The sequence below is a fragment of the Bactrocera neohumeralis genome, chromosome 6, assembly GCF_024586455.1.
Source record: "Bactrocera neohumeralis isolate Rockhampton chromosome 6, APGP_CSIRO_Bneo_wtdbg2-racon-allhic-juicebox.fasta_v2, whole genome shotgun sequence".
In the NCBI taxonomy this organism is placed as follows: domain Eukaryota; kingdom Metazoa; phylum Arthropoda; class Insecta; order Diptera; family Tephritidae; genus Bactrocera; species Bactrocera neohumeralis.
In genome coordinates, this window is record NC_065923.1 from 25,815,554 (window position 1) to 25,833,305 (window position 17,752).

At 37.0% G+C, this 17,752-nt stretch overlaps 1 protein-coding gene across 5 annotated transcripts in view; it reads right to left on the minus strand.

Annotated features, from left to right (window-relative positions):
* Positions 1-17,752, minus strand: part of LOC126762947 (titin homolog) — a 162,793-nt gene that overhangs the window by 56,664 nt on the left and 88,377 nt on the right. For all 5 annotated transcript variants that reach the window (XM_050480034.1, XM_050480035.1, XM_050480033.1 and 2 more), the window contains 4 exons: positions 14,163-14,357; positions 12,379-14,098; positions 11,155-11,315; positions 888-2,706 (listed from right to left, as the gene is read on the minus strand). In XM_050480034.1, coding sequence (XP_050335991.1) covers positions 888-2,706; positions 11,155-11,315; positions 12,379-14,098; positions 14,163-14,357 — 3,895 coding nt within the window. The remainder of the gene's footprint in view (positions 1-887; positions 2,707-11,154; positions 11,316-12,378; positions 14,099-14,162; positions 14,358-17,752) is intronic.

The window sequence follows — 17,752 nt, forward strand, 5'->3', positions numbered from 1 at the left end:
TTAGAGTCCAGCTCTGCGGCTTTTGCAAAAGCAAAGACCTCAGCTTGAAATATATTGCAGTGGTCCGGCAACTTAGAAGGCTGCCGTATGCCTAACTCTAGACAATATATTCCCGCACCAACTCCATCGTACATTTTCAAACCATCCGTATTTTGAACGTTTTTTCCCAGTTGAAAAGTGGGATCATGTAGTCGGTGTTTGCCCAACCGCTAGTATCCATCGATTTATACATACATATGTAGCCAGTAGTCGTGCCACTGCATTTTTTAGTTATTCAAAAATATAGTACTTATGAAAGTCGAGCCCTACTCTTCGGGTATTTTAGATCCTTTTTTCACGGAGTAACCCTTGAGCGAAGTTTGTTTTACACCTCTTCTTCTTTAGCGGATTATTTTAGCGGATCTTTATTCACGGCAAAGCTCAAAAATTCAAAAAATCCTTAGCTTTATTTGTTGACAGTGACAATTCTTGACAAAATGGCTAGAAGTAATCTTAAAAAAGGGAAATACTAATACTTGAATAAAAGTTTTTCAGCTTTGAATCTAACTAACCTAAAATTCGGACTAGATATATAACTTTCGTCACCGACAGCTGTAATATTTGAATTAATCCCAATGATCCCCAAATTGTTTTGATTTTATTGTCACTTCAGAAACAAGTGAAGAAGAAGAAGAAACAAAAGGCTGCATACTTTTCAGCACAAGTGTACATGAGTTTGTCCGCATTTTTTGCTTGTTTTTTGCCAAATTCTAATTAATTGCTTCCCCATTAGTGTTTTTCCATTCTATAAAGATTTTTTTTTTATTTTTTAACTTTCGTTCAATTTGCTCTAATTTTGTTTTGTTTTGCACGTTTTTGAATATTTGTTGGCATTTAATGGTACTTACTCTTCACAACTAGATCGGCAGTGCTCGTTGATTGTCCCATTGTATTTGTGGCGGTGACTGCATAGCGTCCCGCATCTGCCACACCCACCTGCTTCAGCTCGATGCTGACGCGATTGCAGCGATTTTCGATCTTCAAACGTTGATTCTCGAACAGTTGTTCGCCATTCTTCTCCACTTTGATTTCGGGTGAGGGGAAACCATCGTAGATCGCCTCCATTGCCACATCTGTGCCCTGATCGACAATCTTACCCGTCAGCGGTGTGGTGAAACGTGGCGCTATTTGCTTGCGTAGGCGCGTCGGTGATTCAGGCACCGCCACACCAGCTGTGCCGGTTATAGCTGGCTGCTGACTCGGTCCATTGCCAGCCGATTGCACCAATGTAAATAATTTTTGTTGCACATTTGGCGTTGACATGTCTTTGCTTTTGTGCAGCTCCTGGTAGTGATGTGTCTCAATGACTTCGGGTTGTTGTGCGCCCAGCTGTTTTAGCGACTGATCGATATGCGCCGAGGAATGATGGATCTCGGTTTGCGGCATATTACCTTCGAATGAACTGATTTGTGACGTGGATGTGGTGGTGAAGGTCTGCTTCTTGATGGTGACACGCGACGATTCGGTATTGTGTTCCTGTGTAGAGGTTTGCAGATCACTAGTGGCGGGCAGCAACTGCATGCCTGGGCCGAGTAAATTCAAATAGGCCGCACAAGTGGCTTTGCCAATCTCATTCTCGGCAATGCAGCTTATTTTGCCCACGGTATCAATGCTGGCCTTCTGTATGGTCAGCACTTGCCTATCGCCACTGGTCGATACGAGGAAGTTGTGCCCATGTACAGGCTGTTCGTTGAAACACCAATGCACTTTGGGTGTCGGCTTGCCTTTCACAATACACTCGAACTTCACCATATCGTCGGCGTAAGCTTGTTTGTCCGAGAAGAGTTCTTTGAATTCGGGACAAGTCAACTTCTCAACCGGTTCCACTTGTTGACTGCGTTGATTTTCAGGCGCATTCACGCTCTTCACATTCAATTGCGAGAAGCATTTCGCATCGCCCGCATTATTCAACACTTTCACCGTATACACGCCGCGATCGTCGGAAACTACATTTTTTAAGATTAATTTGAAGGCACCGACCGCCGGATTAGCACTCATCGAAAGCCGTTCACTTTCGCTCAACTCCTTATTGGCCAGATACCATTTCGCGGTAAGTGGTTGATCACCACTAACGCTCACCTCCATCTCGACGGTTTCGCCTTCGTCCGCCAGCACATCGGTTAGGAACTTATCGAATTTCGGCAGTGTCTCCTTCGGCACGGACTGACGCTCGGTTTGTGCGCGTGTCGCAGGCTCGGCAATATTTAGTGGCGTCACTTTGAGCTCACAACTGCTCGCGGCTTCACCAGCCGAATTGATGGCCACCACTTTGTAGTTGCCCGCATCCTCTTGATACACTTCTTGTATGATCAACGAGCAGCGGTCACCTTGGAAAAGCAACTGCACATCGGCTGATTCTTTGACTGGCCGCTCATTGTGATACCAAATGACTTCGGGTTCCGGTTGACCGACAATCACACAATCCAAACGCACTGGTTTACCCTCGAATATTGACACATCTTTGAGTGGCAATTGTACCGAGGGCTTAATCGGTTCCATATCGGAGGCCAACTCTGAGTCGGATGTCTCGTTCGGCAGGCGTCCTTTGACGACGACGTTACACGAACTATATGCTTCGCCTGCTAGATTTTTCGCTGTTAACACATACACTCCGGCGTCGTTGGGATAAGCTTGGGGGATTATGAGCGTTGCGCGGCCGTACTCGTACTGAAATGAAAAACGTTGCGAAAATATTGAAAACCATTAGTGAACAATCGCTAGTGTGTGAATATATATTGTATGTGCATGTATGTGTGTGTATGTGTGTTTGTGTAAATATGTAAGTACTTGTTCATTTGAAAATAATGTGGCAAATGAAAGTCGAAAACTCGCAGTGCCGTGGTGAATATTTCGCAAAATACTTGCCACCTCGTGCGCGTGTGTGTGTGTTCTTGGCTGTGTGGTGAGTTGTGTAGAAAAATTTGTATTCAATTACTGTTAGTGGTATTTTAATTTATTTTTGCTTGTTCCCCTGTTTTGTGTAATTAAAATTTTATTTACACAATTTTCGACTTTATGTTTTGATTGAGCAGAGGTTGCATCCGGCGGTCTAAACGCGCTGCCATTTTTTATGCACTCACATTTTATTGTATAGACTGGGCGTTGGGTGTGTGGGCGGAAAAATATGGCACGAATCTGTTGTTTTATTTGACATTGATATATGTGAACTTTGGTTGATATATTTTTGTGGGTCTTGAGAAGAAAATGTTTAGAAAGTGGTAACTACAAGTAATCAACAGAATAAGGAGTTTGTGCTGAGGTTAAACCATTCCCTAAAGAATAATATCTTTTAGCTTCTTCTAACACAAAAAAATATGCCATTTTAGGGGCAGACCTAGTTTGAAATTAAAAAAAAAATCCTTTATTATTTTATTTATATCGATATCTCAAATAGTTTTTGAGTTACAGCTTTCCAAAGTATAGCCGCTCAGCTCAAGCTGCTTCATGAGTTTGTCTTTAAACGCCTTTTTCTCAAAACTATATTTTTCAAATTTGCTGCAGTGATTACTCGAAGACAAATATGTTCTGTGTATTTCTCTAAATATTGGCCTCGTTTTTTGATCTGATAAAAATCAAATTTTGGCTGGCAAAAACAACCACAATTTAAGTAAAATTCAACTTTTTTGAAACGCCGCCATTTTGTCTATTTTTATTTATTTTTTGTTTGTAGGTCGTTGTACCGACAATATCGCCTATGAGAGAATTTACCCTTTTTTTCATCCACGGAGAAAGTCTAAATTAATGCATCAGTTGAGGACTTTTTTAAGCGGCGTCGGCGATCACGGTTTAATCGAAAAATAGTAAAGTACTGTCATGAAAAATTTTGCTTTATATTATTAAAAAATGTATAAATAGACACACAAAAATTTAAAAAATTGATATAATTTACAAAAAGATTCAAAATAATTTTTTTTTAATTCCAAAGGAATCGTATTTTTTTAAGACTTGCACAATGGGTGTATGAGGTCTTAGGACTAGTAGTTTTTATACTGAAGGTTCAATCTTCAAAGATACAGACTCCCTTATAACCTCTTGGTTTAAGAAGATTTTTTGCAACTGTGAAATAATATTTATTCCGCATAAAACAGAAAAAAAATCGAATTCATATAAATTCTGAAACAGTTTAAACAAGTTTATGGGATTTTACGAAAAACCTCCCAGCCGTATTGTAATCTGGACTCAAACCAACCACCAATCATGCAGTTCGCGCACTTGACTGCAGATATCTGTAGTCTGGACCTATTGAATGGTGTTTGGTGAAGATTTCTCTCGGGACTATGATGTAATCCAATAAATATTTAGTCTATGTTTATATGCTGTGATCGACTCGAGGTACCAAAGTCATCCCGGTTCTATCAACTTTCCTTCTTATTCCTTTTATGAACTATGAGTTCATACTTATATTTGAACATACCTCCTTTATATTAAAATTCTACCTAAAAGTTATTAATTCTACTGAATAAAAACTTTTTCATTTAACAACATACTATCTTCACCAAATTTTGTATGGTTTCTTCAAATAAGTAGTAATCCTGAAAGAGCAATAACCTCCAAAGATCATTATTTTCACCTTTTATTTTTTTAAATCTTATTATTCTGCACATCCAACCTCAAATAAATTTGCTTTCCACATGGGTGGTATTATATATTTAGATATACTGTGGGCAAGAAATACTACGACTTTTTAATGTATTTGATTTCGAACGAAAACCTATCGAAAACGTTTTTTTTTCTAGATTGGTATGACTGTCAGTGACATTTGGCACAGAGATTAGAAAATAATAGTGTTTAGTATACCCTTGTATGTCTGAAGTACATAAAGTGAATTCACCGATTTTTACGATGATTCAAATTATTCAACAAAGAGCCTCCATTAAATTTTGTGTGCGGAGTAAAATTTCTGGTGCCGAAAAGTTCAGAATGTTGGAAAAGGTCTTCGGCGATAATTGTTTGTCGCGAGCAAGTGTTTTTGATTGGTAAAAATTATTGAAAAAGGGTCGAAAACGCTTTGAGGATGAACCACGTCCAGAACGGCCTTCAACATCAACTGATGATCAACACATCAATAAAATAAAGGAATTGGTGCTTGAGAATCGACGACTAACAGTCAGAGATCTTCCTGGCATCGTTGGAATATCGGAAGGATCAATGAAAACCATTTTGAAAGATCATTTGTACCTATAAAAGTGAAAGGTTCTATAATCACCCAATTTTTTCGAAAAACAACGTCGCGTTAACGTCTGTGAAACAATGCTTTCCGACTACCAGGATGTCATGAAACGTATTATTACTGGCGATGAGTCTTGGATCTATGCTTACGACTCGGAAACAGATGATCAATCTGCCGTATATCGTGGCAAAGGTAAGCGGAAGTCGAAAAAACTACGTGAAAGCAGATCAAAAGTCGAGGTTATGTTGACAGTTTTCTTGCATTATCAAGGTGTGGTGCACTCTGAATTCCTTCTGACCGGCCAAACTATCCACAAAGAGTACTATTTGAGTATTCGTAAGAGGAGGACGGAATTATGGGCCGACAATTTTTGGTTTTTACATCACGATCACGATTTGTCGTGAGATTTTCACCAAATTTCAATAAATAACGCGCCGCAACCACCGTATTCGCCTGTTTTAGCGCCGTGTGACTTCTGGCTATTCAGCAAACTTAAACAATCGCTTGGGGGAAATTGTTTTGAATTAATTGAAGACATTGAACCAATTGAAAGCTATTCCGGAAGTTGACATTAACAACTGTTTCGAAGATTGGAAAACACGTTGACACAAGTGTATTGGGGCCAAGAGCGAATAAGTTTAATTCTGAAGAATTTTAAAATTATGAACAAAGTCTTACTATTTTTCGCCCACAGTAGTAAATGTAGTAGATTTATAGAATAGAAATACTGAACTGTCTTATGTTCATGAATATCATTAGAAATTTGTTTACTGGAGGCTATGTTTAGAACGTCTAAATGTAAACAAACCTGTGGGTTATGAAAGTGCGAGTGTATACATTATGGCACGATTACTTTTTTTATTTATTTAGACCCATTAGGAAAAATTAAATGTTTATGATTTTCATTTATTATTTTATTTTTTTCAATAACATTTCATTGAGTCCCCTTTTAAGTATATCATTACATCATAGATAAATATATAACTTAGATATCAAAGAATTTATATTCACTTGTTCGCAATGGGAAGCAAATATACATTCATATGTATTTCAACCACATGTGGGGGATATCGCATATTTTTCTTTTTGTGGCTACAATTGGATATACGAATATGCAAATTACCAAACAAAAAATATATTATTTTGAGTTTGCAAAATATGCAAAAATAATATATGTGTACATATATATATCTATATGTGTGGCTAAATATTATTCGAGAAATAAAATCTTTTATTACAGAATCATTTAGCGAACATTTTTCAGCGAAAGTGAATAAGAAAAGCAAATAAATGAACACTTGCACTGGCTGTCAAATCTTGTGCGGTGGCGAATGGAACACGCAACTAGTATAAATCTAATACAGTAGTATAATAAAAGAGAAACATAATAGTAAAGATAATACCATTTTAATGGCAAAATCGCCAATTTACGCTATTCTTCTTGCTGTGCTCGAGCGAGGGCCGAAAGAACGATGATAGGGGAACTCCGCTTTCCAGCTTGATGGAATTCGATTAATAGAAAATTTTTGATCGGTCCTAAACCTAATTAATGTTACCTAAAGAGGATAATGTACAATTCAAGGCAATTAACGTGTGATCTAAGTAATGGTACTTTTTTCAATAGCCAGTACTGTTTGGCTTTTCATCATGTAAAGATTTACGCCAGAACAAGGTTTACAAATCGTTAATTTTATTATGAAAGTTCACGTTCTGTGACAAATGTGTTTCGCCTTTTCAAGCGACATCGATTCGCTCTATGGGCTCTTGAAAAGTTCTAAGAAGATTTGACGTTTTTGAGCCAAGATGAGGCCCTTTCAAGAGCCGCCATTTCATCCAGAAAAAACAACGTTCTGGTGTGGTTTGTGCGCCGGTGGAATCCATGGAGCCGGTGAGAACGTAACCGTCAATGATAATTGACTATTTGATGCCTGAAATTGAAGCTCGTGATCTCGGCGACATTTGGTTTCAACAAGACGGTGCCACTTTTCACACATCGTATCAATCAATGGATTTATTGAGAGAATATTTCGTTGAGTAGAAAAATTCATGTTTTGGAGCGGTCGATTAGCCACCAAGGTCGTGTGATATCACACCGTAAGACTTTTTCTTGGAGGGTATTTAAAGTCTAAAGTCTACGCGGATAATCCCGCTTCTATGCAGACCTTGGAGCAAAACAGTACGCGTGTTATTCGCCAGTTATCAGTCGAAATGCTCGAACGAGTCTTCGAAAATTGGAATCAACGGATGGACCGCCTGGGACGTAGCCGCGGCCAGCATTTGAAAGAGATAGTCTTTAAAAAATAAATGCCAAAGAATGTTCTTTCGAATGATAAACATTCCTCATTAAATTTGAGGTTTCTGTGTTTTTCTTTAAAATACTCGTAGTAGGGAACATCGAAGCTGATCACCCTTCACAATATGTACATAGATATTTTGAAACTAAATCCTTTCAGTGATCATGTAAAGAAAGAAAAATATTGTTTCATCTCTTTAACTTATTCGTTATATCTGTGCACATCTCTATATCCTTCTTTTCTTGGTTTAGTACCTACAGTATTTGAACTCGACGCTAAAGCTGACTTTTATAATAATGTTTTTTGAATAAGACTATATTTGTTTTATGTTTACAATATTATAAAAATTATTTGAAATAGTCTGTCCTTATGTCTTATAAACTATTATCTCTTCTTATTTCAGAACAACTGTTGATTTTGACATCAGAATCTTCAAGTGAACGGAATTTGTGATAGTTCAAGTAAAAGACAGTGCAAAAGAAGGAAATACTTCGGTTGAAATGGATTATCTTATGAAAGCCGTAATTTTTCAAAATTCATATATATGTGTAATAGTGTTAATCTTTTTAAATATGTGAAACTTGATATCAAGATCAACTTAACTACCATGAAAAAGCTTGGGTAAGTTCAATTTTTATCTCACTCATTTAATATTTTTTGTTTTACCTTTTCGCTTTTACCGTTTTATTCCTTTAGTTCTAAATGCATATTCTCAAAAAATATTTTGATATTTGTTTTTGCACACAAGTGCCTCATAATATCTTTCTTCACTCAATTTTATAAAGGCAGCTAATTTTTTGTGCCAAAAGTCAAATTGCTTTCGACTAAACCCACAATTTATTTCTGCAGCCTGCGATATTTCGCTGTAAAAATTTAATTCTGATATTTTTCGACTGACAAATTGCCGCTAAACAGTTGCAAAGTCGTGGGGAAGATATGGTAATTTGTAAATGTATGTAAATATGTGAAAATGTAAGTTAACATTAGGGTTATACTTTTTATATATTAAAACCTTATACATATTGCGTCAAACATAAATATTGTATTACTCTAAAAAAAATTTCGGAGACCCTGAATACTATATACTTACATATGTACTATATAGACGATGACTCGAGCTGAATCGATTTAGCCACGCCCTTTTTTCTATCAGTAAGCACGTGAACTGGTTCTTCAGTTTTTGAGATATGAATCTGAAATTTTGCACACGTTCTTGTCTCTTTAAGATAATGCTTATTCTTTGGAACCACCGATATCTGACTACTATAGGATATCGCTCATAATCAAGTTCTAGTATTGAAAGCTTTTTTATTTGACAATATTACTTCACGAAATTTGTTAAAAGGGGAAAGGAAAGGGTTACATGGGTTTACGGGCTTCAAAAAATCGAATTATTTATTTATTGCCTTATTAAATTCTATAAAACCTCTAGAATATTCTCCTGAAGTGTTAAGTTGATCCGAGTAATAGGTTCGGCGATACAGCCTTGAGAACTTGTACGCTCAAGGCTTGCTAGGCTAAGTGCGCTGTCCTTATACGCGTTTTTCTCGAAACTGTGTTTTCGAAATCGGTTGGCAAGATTTCTTGAGAACTACTCAACTGATTTTCGTGAAATTTTACACAGATCTATGAGATACAATTCTTAAAGACTTGGACGAAAGATTTTTTTCTTCGTCCAAGTTCTAAGCTAAGATTTTAACTAAAACACATATTTTTTCACTTTAGATGGTTCTGTTAAGAGTTATCCTGTCAACTCGGGCACATTTTTTTCTGAGGGGTCACCGGAAACGACGTCGCAATGGCCGAATTAAAATTTTTTTTTTCCAAAAATTTCAGAATTTTTTGTTAATAGTGTATGTTTGTAACAAGAAAAAAATCTAATAAAATATTTCTTCTTTTATATCAGAAAAAATATTATTGAAAAAGGCAGTTTTTTACCCGAGGAAACCCCTTAAATATTTTTATTTTTGTAAAGTTCAGTATTTTTTTTTTCAAACTACTTAATAGTTTTTTTTTTTTATTTTGTAATTATAAAAGTAATATGCATAATATGCATTTTTTCAAAATATTTTGGTACACCCTAATATTTATTTACTACAAATTTGTTGAATACTGCTGCTGGCACCGAATAAAAGCAATATTTCTTCCCCTAATTAATTATTCTAATATTTTTTAAATACTTTATTGAAAAGCGTGTTTGCCTTAAATAATTATAATAATAATTAATTCTCAAAAATTACCGCAAAAGCTGTCAACAGCAACGCCCACTACCCATTCCCAAGTATATACATACATATGTATAGGTATGTGTCTATGCGCTGCCAACAATTTCCGTTTCAAGCACAATGCCCGTTTTTAAGTCATTAATAATATTGCTAGAATAACTCGAAGCAAACTTTCAGCTCGCCTTGACCCGCTCAACAACCGCCGCCATCGCCACCGCCACAGAAATTGTCATAACATAATTATGTCTGCAATGCGCCAGCGTTACACTTTCGCTCCTATAAATTGCACACAATTTCAATAAATATGAATATTAAGAATCTTTATCGTCGGCGGCTACGTCGAAATTCATTCAGGCCACACAGTTCGGTCGTATTGCCACGCACTATCTTCACTGGGTTTATTTTTGGCAATCGTCTAAGTAATATCGCACCGCCTGCTCGCCATTTCGCCAACTGCCCACGCTAATGCCATTGTGGCCCCAAAAACATATTAATGCAATTAGCTAAATTTTTTATTGCACTAAAGTGATTCTATGGCTTTTATTCACAGTGAGCTATATATAGCACGATTATTTGGAATAATCGGACGTAGTGGATATAGTTAGTGCTTTTGGCTGCTTTGTTGGGCGTAATTTGATGGCGATTATATTTGTGGGTGGCATCTCGGCATAAGTTCGTGAGTTTGATACGCTCTTGGTATTATATAATTCGTAGATCAGAATATTATTAGGGAATCGGAATGAAAAAAAGATAGTTATTAGCCCATGAAACCAAAAGCATTTTTGAAAGAGCCTCTCCCGACAGGATATTGTGACTATTTCAGTACAATGTTTCGAAGAAAATTAACATTGGTCGTTGCCTCCTGTAGATTCTGATCCTTATCTGTTCACGGTCATATGACTTAACCACCTTTTCGAGACCAAAAAGCGTTCTCAAAGTTGAAACTCTCAATTACAAATTGTATGGTTCTGACACTGGATCCTTACTTTAGTTATGTAATTATGTTTGTGAATAAAAGAAGAACTCCAGCCAGAGGAATGACATTTCTTGTCATGTGAAGTAATTTTGGCATTGTCGATACCACATTAGTTAAACAAAATGGGACCTTATATACCGAATTCACCATTTTCAGTTCAACTACATTGGTCCTTGCCGATGTTAATTAATAATTTTTCTTATATGATATTGATGAAGATTGCCCACTTGAGCCTTTGGTTTATTCCGTATGCATTTCTAGGCTCCCACCATCCCTCTGCCAGTTTGATATTACACTAAATATCATATTTACCTTTTCAAGACTTCGGTCTTTAACCCTAAGCGTGTCGAATCAACTATCAATCATCGTGATTTGTAAATAGCGAGCCTCGTGCAAGATTAAGAACTTATGTATGTCTTTAATTTAATGGAATACGTATAGTATACTCACTTTGCTATCTCGCGGTACATAAGGCTTGCCATTGTGCATCCAGAATATATCCGGTCTTGGTATACCACCGATAAGAGCTTCAAGCTTGATTTTTTGACCAACTCGCGCCATGGCATTGGAGAGCGGGATTTTGAAGTGTGGTACTTCTGTTGGTTCGAGAGCTGAAATCAAATGAAAAATATTATTAAAAATATTGTTTATGGACAAGGCAATTCTCCCCGTTAAGTAACTATGTATATCATTTATATGTTAAGTTGGAAAATCCACCTGAATTTTTGAGTAAACAAACAATATAAATTCATAATTAATATTTGAAAAGCTGTTTTGAAATAATTTAAAAGAATGTTGCCTTCGTTTCAGCGCAAAAAAATACCTAGTTTTTTCTTAAAATAAAGAACAGTCGTCCTGAGCTCCTCCACTTGGCAACTTAATTTGGAAAAATTTTGAAAAAAATTAAAAAAATGCTGCCTACATTTCAGCGCAAAGAAAAGCATAATTTTTGCTCCAAAGTAGGATATGTTAAATGATCCTTCTGAACTCCTTTATTGGCAATGGAATTAATAAAAATTATTTGGAAAAATTTAAGAAATGTTGCCTACATTTTAGCGCAATGAAATAAGGTACAACATCGAATGTAAATAATATCTCACAAAAAACTTATTCTTTCAGTTTTTGTGGGGGAAATGCATAGTTTTTGTCAAAAGGAGGAATAGATATGTTAAATGATGCTCCTGAGCTCTTCAATTGGACTCATAGAAATTCAAAAAATTATTTGAAAAATTTAAAAATGTTGCCTACATTTCAGCGCAAAAAATATTTTTCCCCTAACAGGGGACAGCATCGAATGTACATAATATCTCACAAAAAAAACTTATTCTTTTAGCTTTTGTAAGGGATCTCTGCGAAAGTAATGGAAGCCAGATATAACAAAATATTGCTGTTTTTTTTAGTTCGATAGAGTAATTTATCTGAGCTATAGACTTGATCTTTCGAAAGTTAAATTATTCTAATAAGAACTAAAAGCATCGAAACTCTTTAATTATATTTAAATATTTCTAAATATGATCAAAACGAAATGAACAAAAGCTTATTCTTAACTCAAAGTGGTACCCGTCGCTAGAATGGCGTCAGTCAACCAGCTGGAGCCCCAACGAAACCGTTTATAGGCGAACAGTATTGATATAAAAATGTTAGGGTTATGTAATCCAGGAATAAATTACTTACGTTCCACAATTAAACTCGCCGAACAGTGTTCAATGCCGGCTGGATTTGAGGCGCTGCACGTGTAGACAGCGTCATCTTCCAAGAAAACCTCTTCGAAGCGCAGTGTGGCCTCACCATTATTGTAATTGATTACGTAATCCGGTGAATCATCAATACATTTATCGTTTTTATACCATTGCACCGTGGGTAGAGGATTTCCACTGACGACGCATAAAAATTCAAAGGTGCTGCCCTCTGTTGCCTTGCCACTCTCCAGGAAACGTACAATTCTAGGTGGCACCATTTGCATTTCGATGGCATTCTCGCGCACCGACAAGTTGGCGCTAGTCTCATTGCTACCCACCAAGTTCGAGGCGCGACAACTGAAACGCGCCGAATCGGCAGTGAAAGTCTCTTCGATCACCAAACGACAAATGCCACGTTCATATGTGGTTTTGTAATCGGGATTATTCTGTATGGATATGCCATCTTTGAACCACTCCACGGCTGGTTCAGGGTTACCGACCACCTCACATTCGAAGGTGAATTTGTCACCCTCACGTGTGATTGCATCCTTCAGTTGACGGTTGAAGCGTGGCGATGCATATTTGATTTCCGTGAAGATTTCATTCACTTGTATGTCTTTACGTATATTTTCCGTTACGATGCGCTGATGATCGATTTGATCGCGTACGCTTTGCAAGCGCGCAAATTCGTCACGTTTCGTTTGTTCGCGTAGCGCTTGCAAGCGCGCCTCCTCTTCACGTGTTGCTTGTTCACGTAGCGCCAACAAACGGTTTTCTTCTTCGCGTCTTGCTTGCTCGCGTAAAGCTTGGAGACGCGCTTCTTCCTCGCGCGCAGTTTGTTCACGTAACGCTTGTAGGCGCGCTTCTTCTTCGCGTTTCGTCTGCTCGCGCAGCGCTTGCAAACGCGCCTCTTCTTTACGCAAAGTCTCCAGTCGCGCCTCCTCTTCGCGTCTAGCCTGCTCGCGTAACGCCTGCAGGCGCGCTTCTTCTTCGCGCGCAGCTTGTTCGCGTAGCGCTTGCAATCGCGCCTCCTCTTCGCGCTTTGTTTGCTCGCGCAGCACTTGTAAGCGCGCCTCTTCCTGACGTAATGCTTCCAGTCTTGCCTCTTCCTCACGTCTAGCCTGCTCACGTAGCGCTTGCAGGCGCGCTTCTTCATCGCGTTGTGCTTGTTCACGCAGCGCTTGCAGTCGCGCTTCTTCTTCGCGTGCTGCTTGCTCACGCGCAGCTTGTTCACGCGCCGCCTGCTCGCGTATGGCCAGTAAACGCGCTTCCTCTTCACGCAGCGCTTGCTCGCGTGCAGCTAATTCACGTGCTACGCGTTCACGTTCCGCTGATTCGCGCGCAGCGCGCTCTTTAGCTTCAGCCTCGCGTGCAGCGCGTTCACGCTCTTCCTGCTCGCGCGCTTCCTTTTCACGTTGTTCACGCAGGCGTTCCTCATTCTTGAGGCGCTCCTGTACAACACTAATATCAGAGCGTAGTTTCATAAATGCCTGGAATATACCGCGTACATCGTTGTACAGCGTTGAAACTTTATTCAAATCGTGTGCGCATTGTGCGGCTTGTTCGAGTTTATCAAGCAACGGACCTTCGCGTGTCACTACGTACTTTTCAATATCATTGACTAGATTCGATGCCTCGACAGGGTCGCGTAAATATGTGATCTTATTCGAAACGCTGTTGTAGAAGTAGCTGATTTCTCGGTATTCGGCATCGATCTGTTGAGATAAGCATGTAAATAATATGCTATTTTGAATTTTTAGTTTGTTGGGAACAACTTACTTTCTCCACCTTTTCGAAGAACTCCGTTGCCTGATCGAGCGATTTGCGCTTGTTCTTCACTTGGTCCTTGAAGTGCCGCCATTTTTCGTTGAGTTTTTGTAGTTCCTCGCGCACATATGTTTGACTTTCAGGATTCGTAATCAACAGCTGTTCCGACGTTGTCTCGGTAAACTTATCAATGCGCTTCTCAAGCAGCTGAAATGAATGTGAAATAAAGCGTTTAAGTTTAATATTATGAAAGAGCATAGAAGAGAATGTATTTAAAATCAGTGCGTTTTGAGCTGTAGAATGTAGGACTGCTGTAGCTTAAGTATTCTTGGTATTGTTTTTCACTTTTTGTATTAAAATTTATATGAGAAATGTTTTCTTAACCAGGTCTTCTTATGAGATTTTAAGTGAAATGTTATTCGAAAACATACTCAAAAGAAAGGATTGTAATCGAATGATAATTCCGTCTATCCCTTCCATAAGGGTTCTCTGCAATTTGTTCTGATACCGAGAAATTGTATAATACTAATATTAAAATCATTATTGATCCCTGTTTTATTTTTGTTTCAAATAATATCTCTTCTACCGCCTATGTAATTGGCTCATAGCTATTTCCGTTAGGTGAGGTGATCTAGGTGAAATTTTATGTCTGTGCCTCATTTGCGCTGTTGCCAATTTTCCTCTTTTTGGTCTTGCAAAAAATACTATAATAATAACCCAGCGTCATTGACGTTTCCTTGGAGCCAGACATTAATATTTCGGGTACTAAAAGTATTTGGTAAATTTATTATTAATTTATGTTTTCAGACAAACTTCATAAATTTTTTAAAACATAAAATAACCTCATCAACTTATATATCTTAAGTACTTATAATAAAAAATATATCTACGACGAGTTCCAAATCAGATATCTAGGTGAAATTTTATTTGTGTGCTTTTTTGCGCTGTTGCCAAATTTCCCCTTTTAGCTATTATGATAAAATCCTAATAGTTTTTTAAAATTTTATCGGTAAATTTAATAGTAGTATTTAAAAATTTATGGGTTAAAAAATAAAGTGTTCTTGTCAAAAATACTATAATAATAATAAAGCATAATTAACGTTTCCTTGCAGCCAAACATTAGTATTTAGGCTACTGAAAGTATTTGGTTTGTTTTCGGACAAACTTCATAAATTATTTAAAACATAAAATAACCACACCCACTTGTATATCCTAAGCGGCTGTAACCGCGTAAGTGGTGTCTACGCCAGTAAATAAGAAGACTTATATTTAAAAATGTATCTACAATTTCTTGCTTCTTCAGCGTTTGCCATTCTAGATTTTTTTTTCTAAAAATATTTGCATTTTCGTAATTTATTTGCCTATTACTTCTACCCATAAATCTTTCGAGCATAATTCACGAATCCACAAATTTTCTACAAAATGTGCAAGTGATTTCTGGAGATTTCCTACATAAACACGCAACCAAAAATCGCCATTGCTTGGCAAATAGTCTGTGTGCGTACTTGCCACTCTATATTCGCTCGAGCATCAATCAGTCCAAAACAATTAGAGGCGCATCAAGCGATGTTGTCTCTAATTAAAAATGGCCAACAGCTGCGCTGGCTATACGTCTGTCAGTCTGTCTATCAGCGGAGCATAGCATACAATTCGCAGAATTCTAGACCGGCATAAAGTGTTGCAGTTGCAACAGATACTCGACCGTTGCAACTTGAGATATTTGGAAGATGCGCGAAATTCACCACAAAATGCATAAAAATAAAGTGTTTAAGTGTATGTACATATGTATGTGACTGGTTGAGTGGTGCCGAAACCGAAAAAAAGTGTTTTTTAAAAAATAAACGTTCCTTTTTGTTGCAAGAACACTGTTGCATATGCTACATGCATTCATTCGCTTCTATCTATTCTATGTATGCGTGTCTATGTCAGCCCATACACCCCAGCCCAGCCTCGTAAATGTTTTATGTATTTGCTTGTGTTTTTGTTTTATGTCCGTATTTTGTTTCGCTTCCTTTTTTTATTGCTCTGCTTGTCCGAAAATATAATCAAAACATATCAACGCATGTTTTTGCGATTTTTTTTCCAACATTTTGTTTATTAATTGTATATGTATAAGGCTGTAGCTGCACAGACTTTCCACCGAAATTCATAGTCTTGGCCGCAAGACGCATTAAGAAACCGTGCGCTTGTGTGTCTTTGGGCAGCAATAAATTTCGAATTATTTTCAAACATTCTTCATTGCACTTTTTTAGCAGACTCATATTCGAATTGCTCATAAATTAAAATGCTTTCAGCATAATTGTGTAAAAGAATATTTATTGCTAAGGTTTTATATTTGATAGACGCAACCAAAAATAGCGCGCACGAGAGTTTTCTTTTTGAAAAAAATTAAAAAAAAAAATTCAATTTCAGAATAAAGAAAATCAAAGGTGAATATTAAAAAAAAACTCATTTAAATCAGGAGTTTATCAATGCTTTGCACACTTTTTCTATTTGATTTTATTAAGGTTTAGAGTTTCCTCGTCCATAAAATTCTTTCCAATTCAAGATTCTTAGAAGAGTTTACCGCAGTTAGTCTGCCTTTGGACCAAAAATCATCGAAAAATCTACGAAACATTGAAAATTGTTTAAACGTTTCACGCAACTCCTCTTAATCTTCGAATAATTTCAATTTAACAGAGCTAGTGTCCTGTATTCCAATTTTAAGCCCTCACTATGCAATATGTTATAATTTAGAGAACAAAACTTTCTGTCTAAAACGGATTAGTCTTCAAACATCATTTCGTACATTCCTACATTTCGTTACGATTTCTATATCACCACTTTGTATGTAGAAACTTATTTAGAAATAGATATTTAGGGTCTTCCATTTATAAAACATTTTACACTGACATATTACAATTTCTTAAAAATCTATTATTTCCATATTATACTTGATCTAAGTTGTATCTCTTAATGATACAATTGAAATTTGGACCACTGTGTCAACTCCTTCAATTTCATTTATCGTTTGATGTCAACGCTGATCTTATTGACTTTTTTCGCAGCCAACTTCACACTTAACCGCCTTATCGTTATACATTTGAACAGCCAATATAGTAAGGCTTCTTTGTAAAGAATTTTCTAAATTTTTTGGAATAGTTTTTGTTTGGTATTCAAAGATGGAAGATCGAATGCATTATTTTCGATATATCTACTATCAAAAGAGTCAAATGTAGTTCAAGCAAAACGAAAATTATGTAATGTGTATGAAGAAGATGTGTTGACCGAACGCCAATACTAAAATTTTCGGTTTTGATCTTGAGAATGCGCCACGTCTTGGAAGGACTAACGACTGTGATTTGCTTATCAAACATTAAAGAAGCGTTCCATTTTTCGGGCACATTGTTACTGGCTAGGAAAAGCGGTTTTTTATTATAAGAATGTAAAGCGCTTATCATCTTCAATCAAAATAATGAACGCGCTCAAACCTTTTCAAAAGCCGATAGTCAGCAAGCAGAGGTTATGTTGTCTTTTTGGTGGGATTTCATCGTTTATTTTGAGTTTATGCCCTAGTCTCTACAAAATTTTTTAAATGAGAGAAAATTCACCTCAAATCAGGA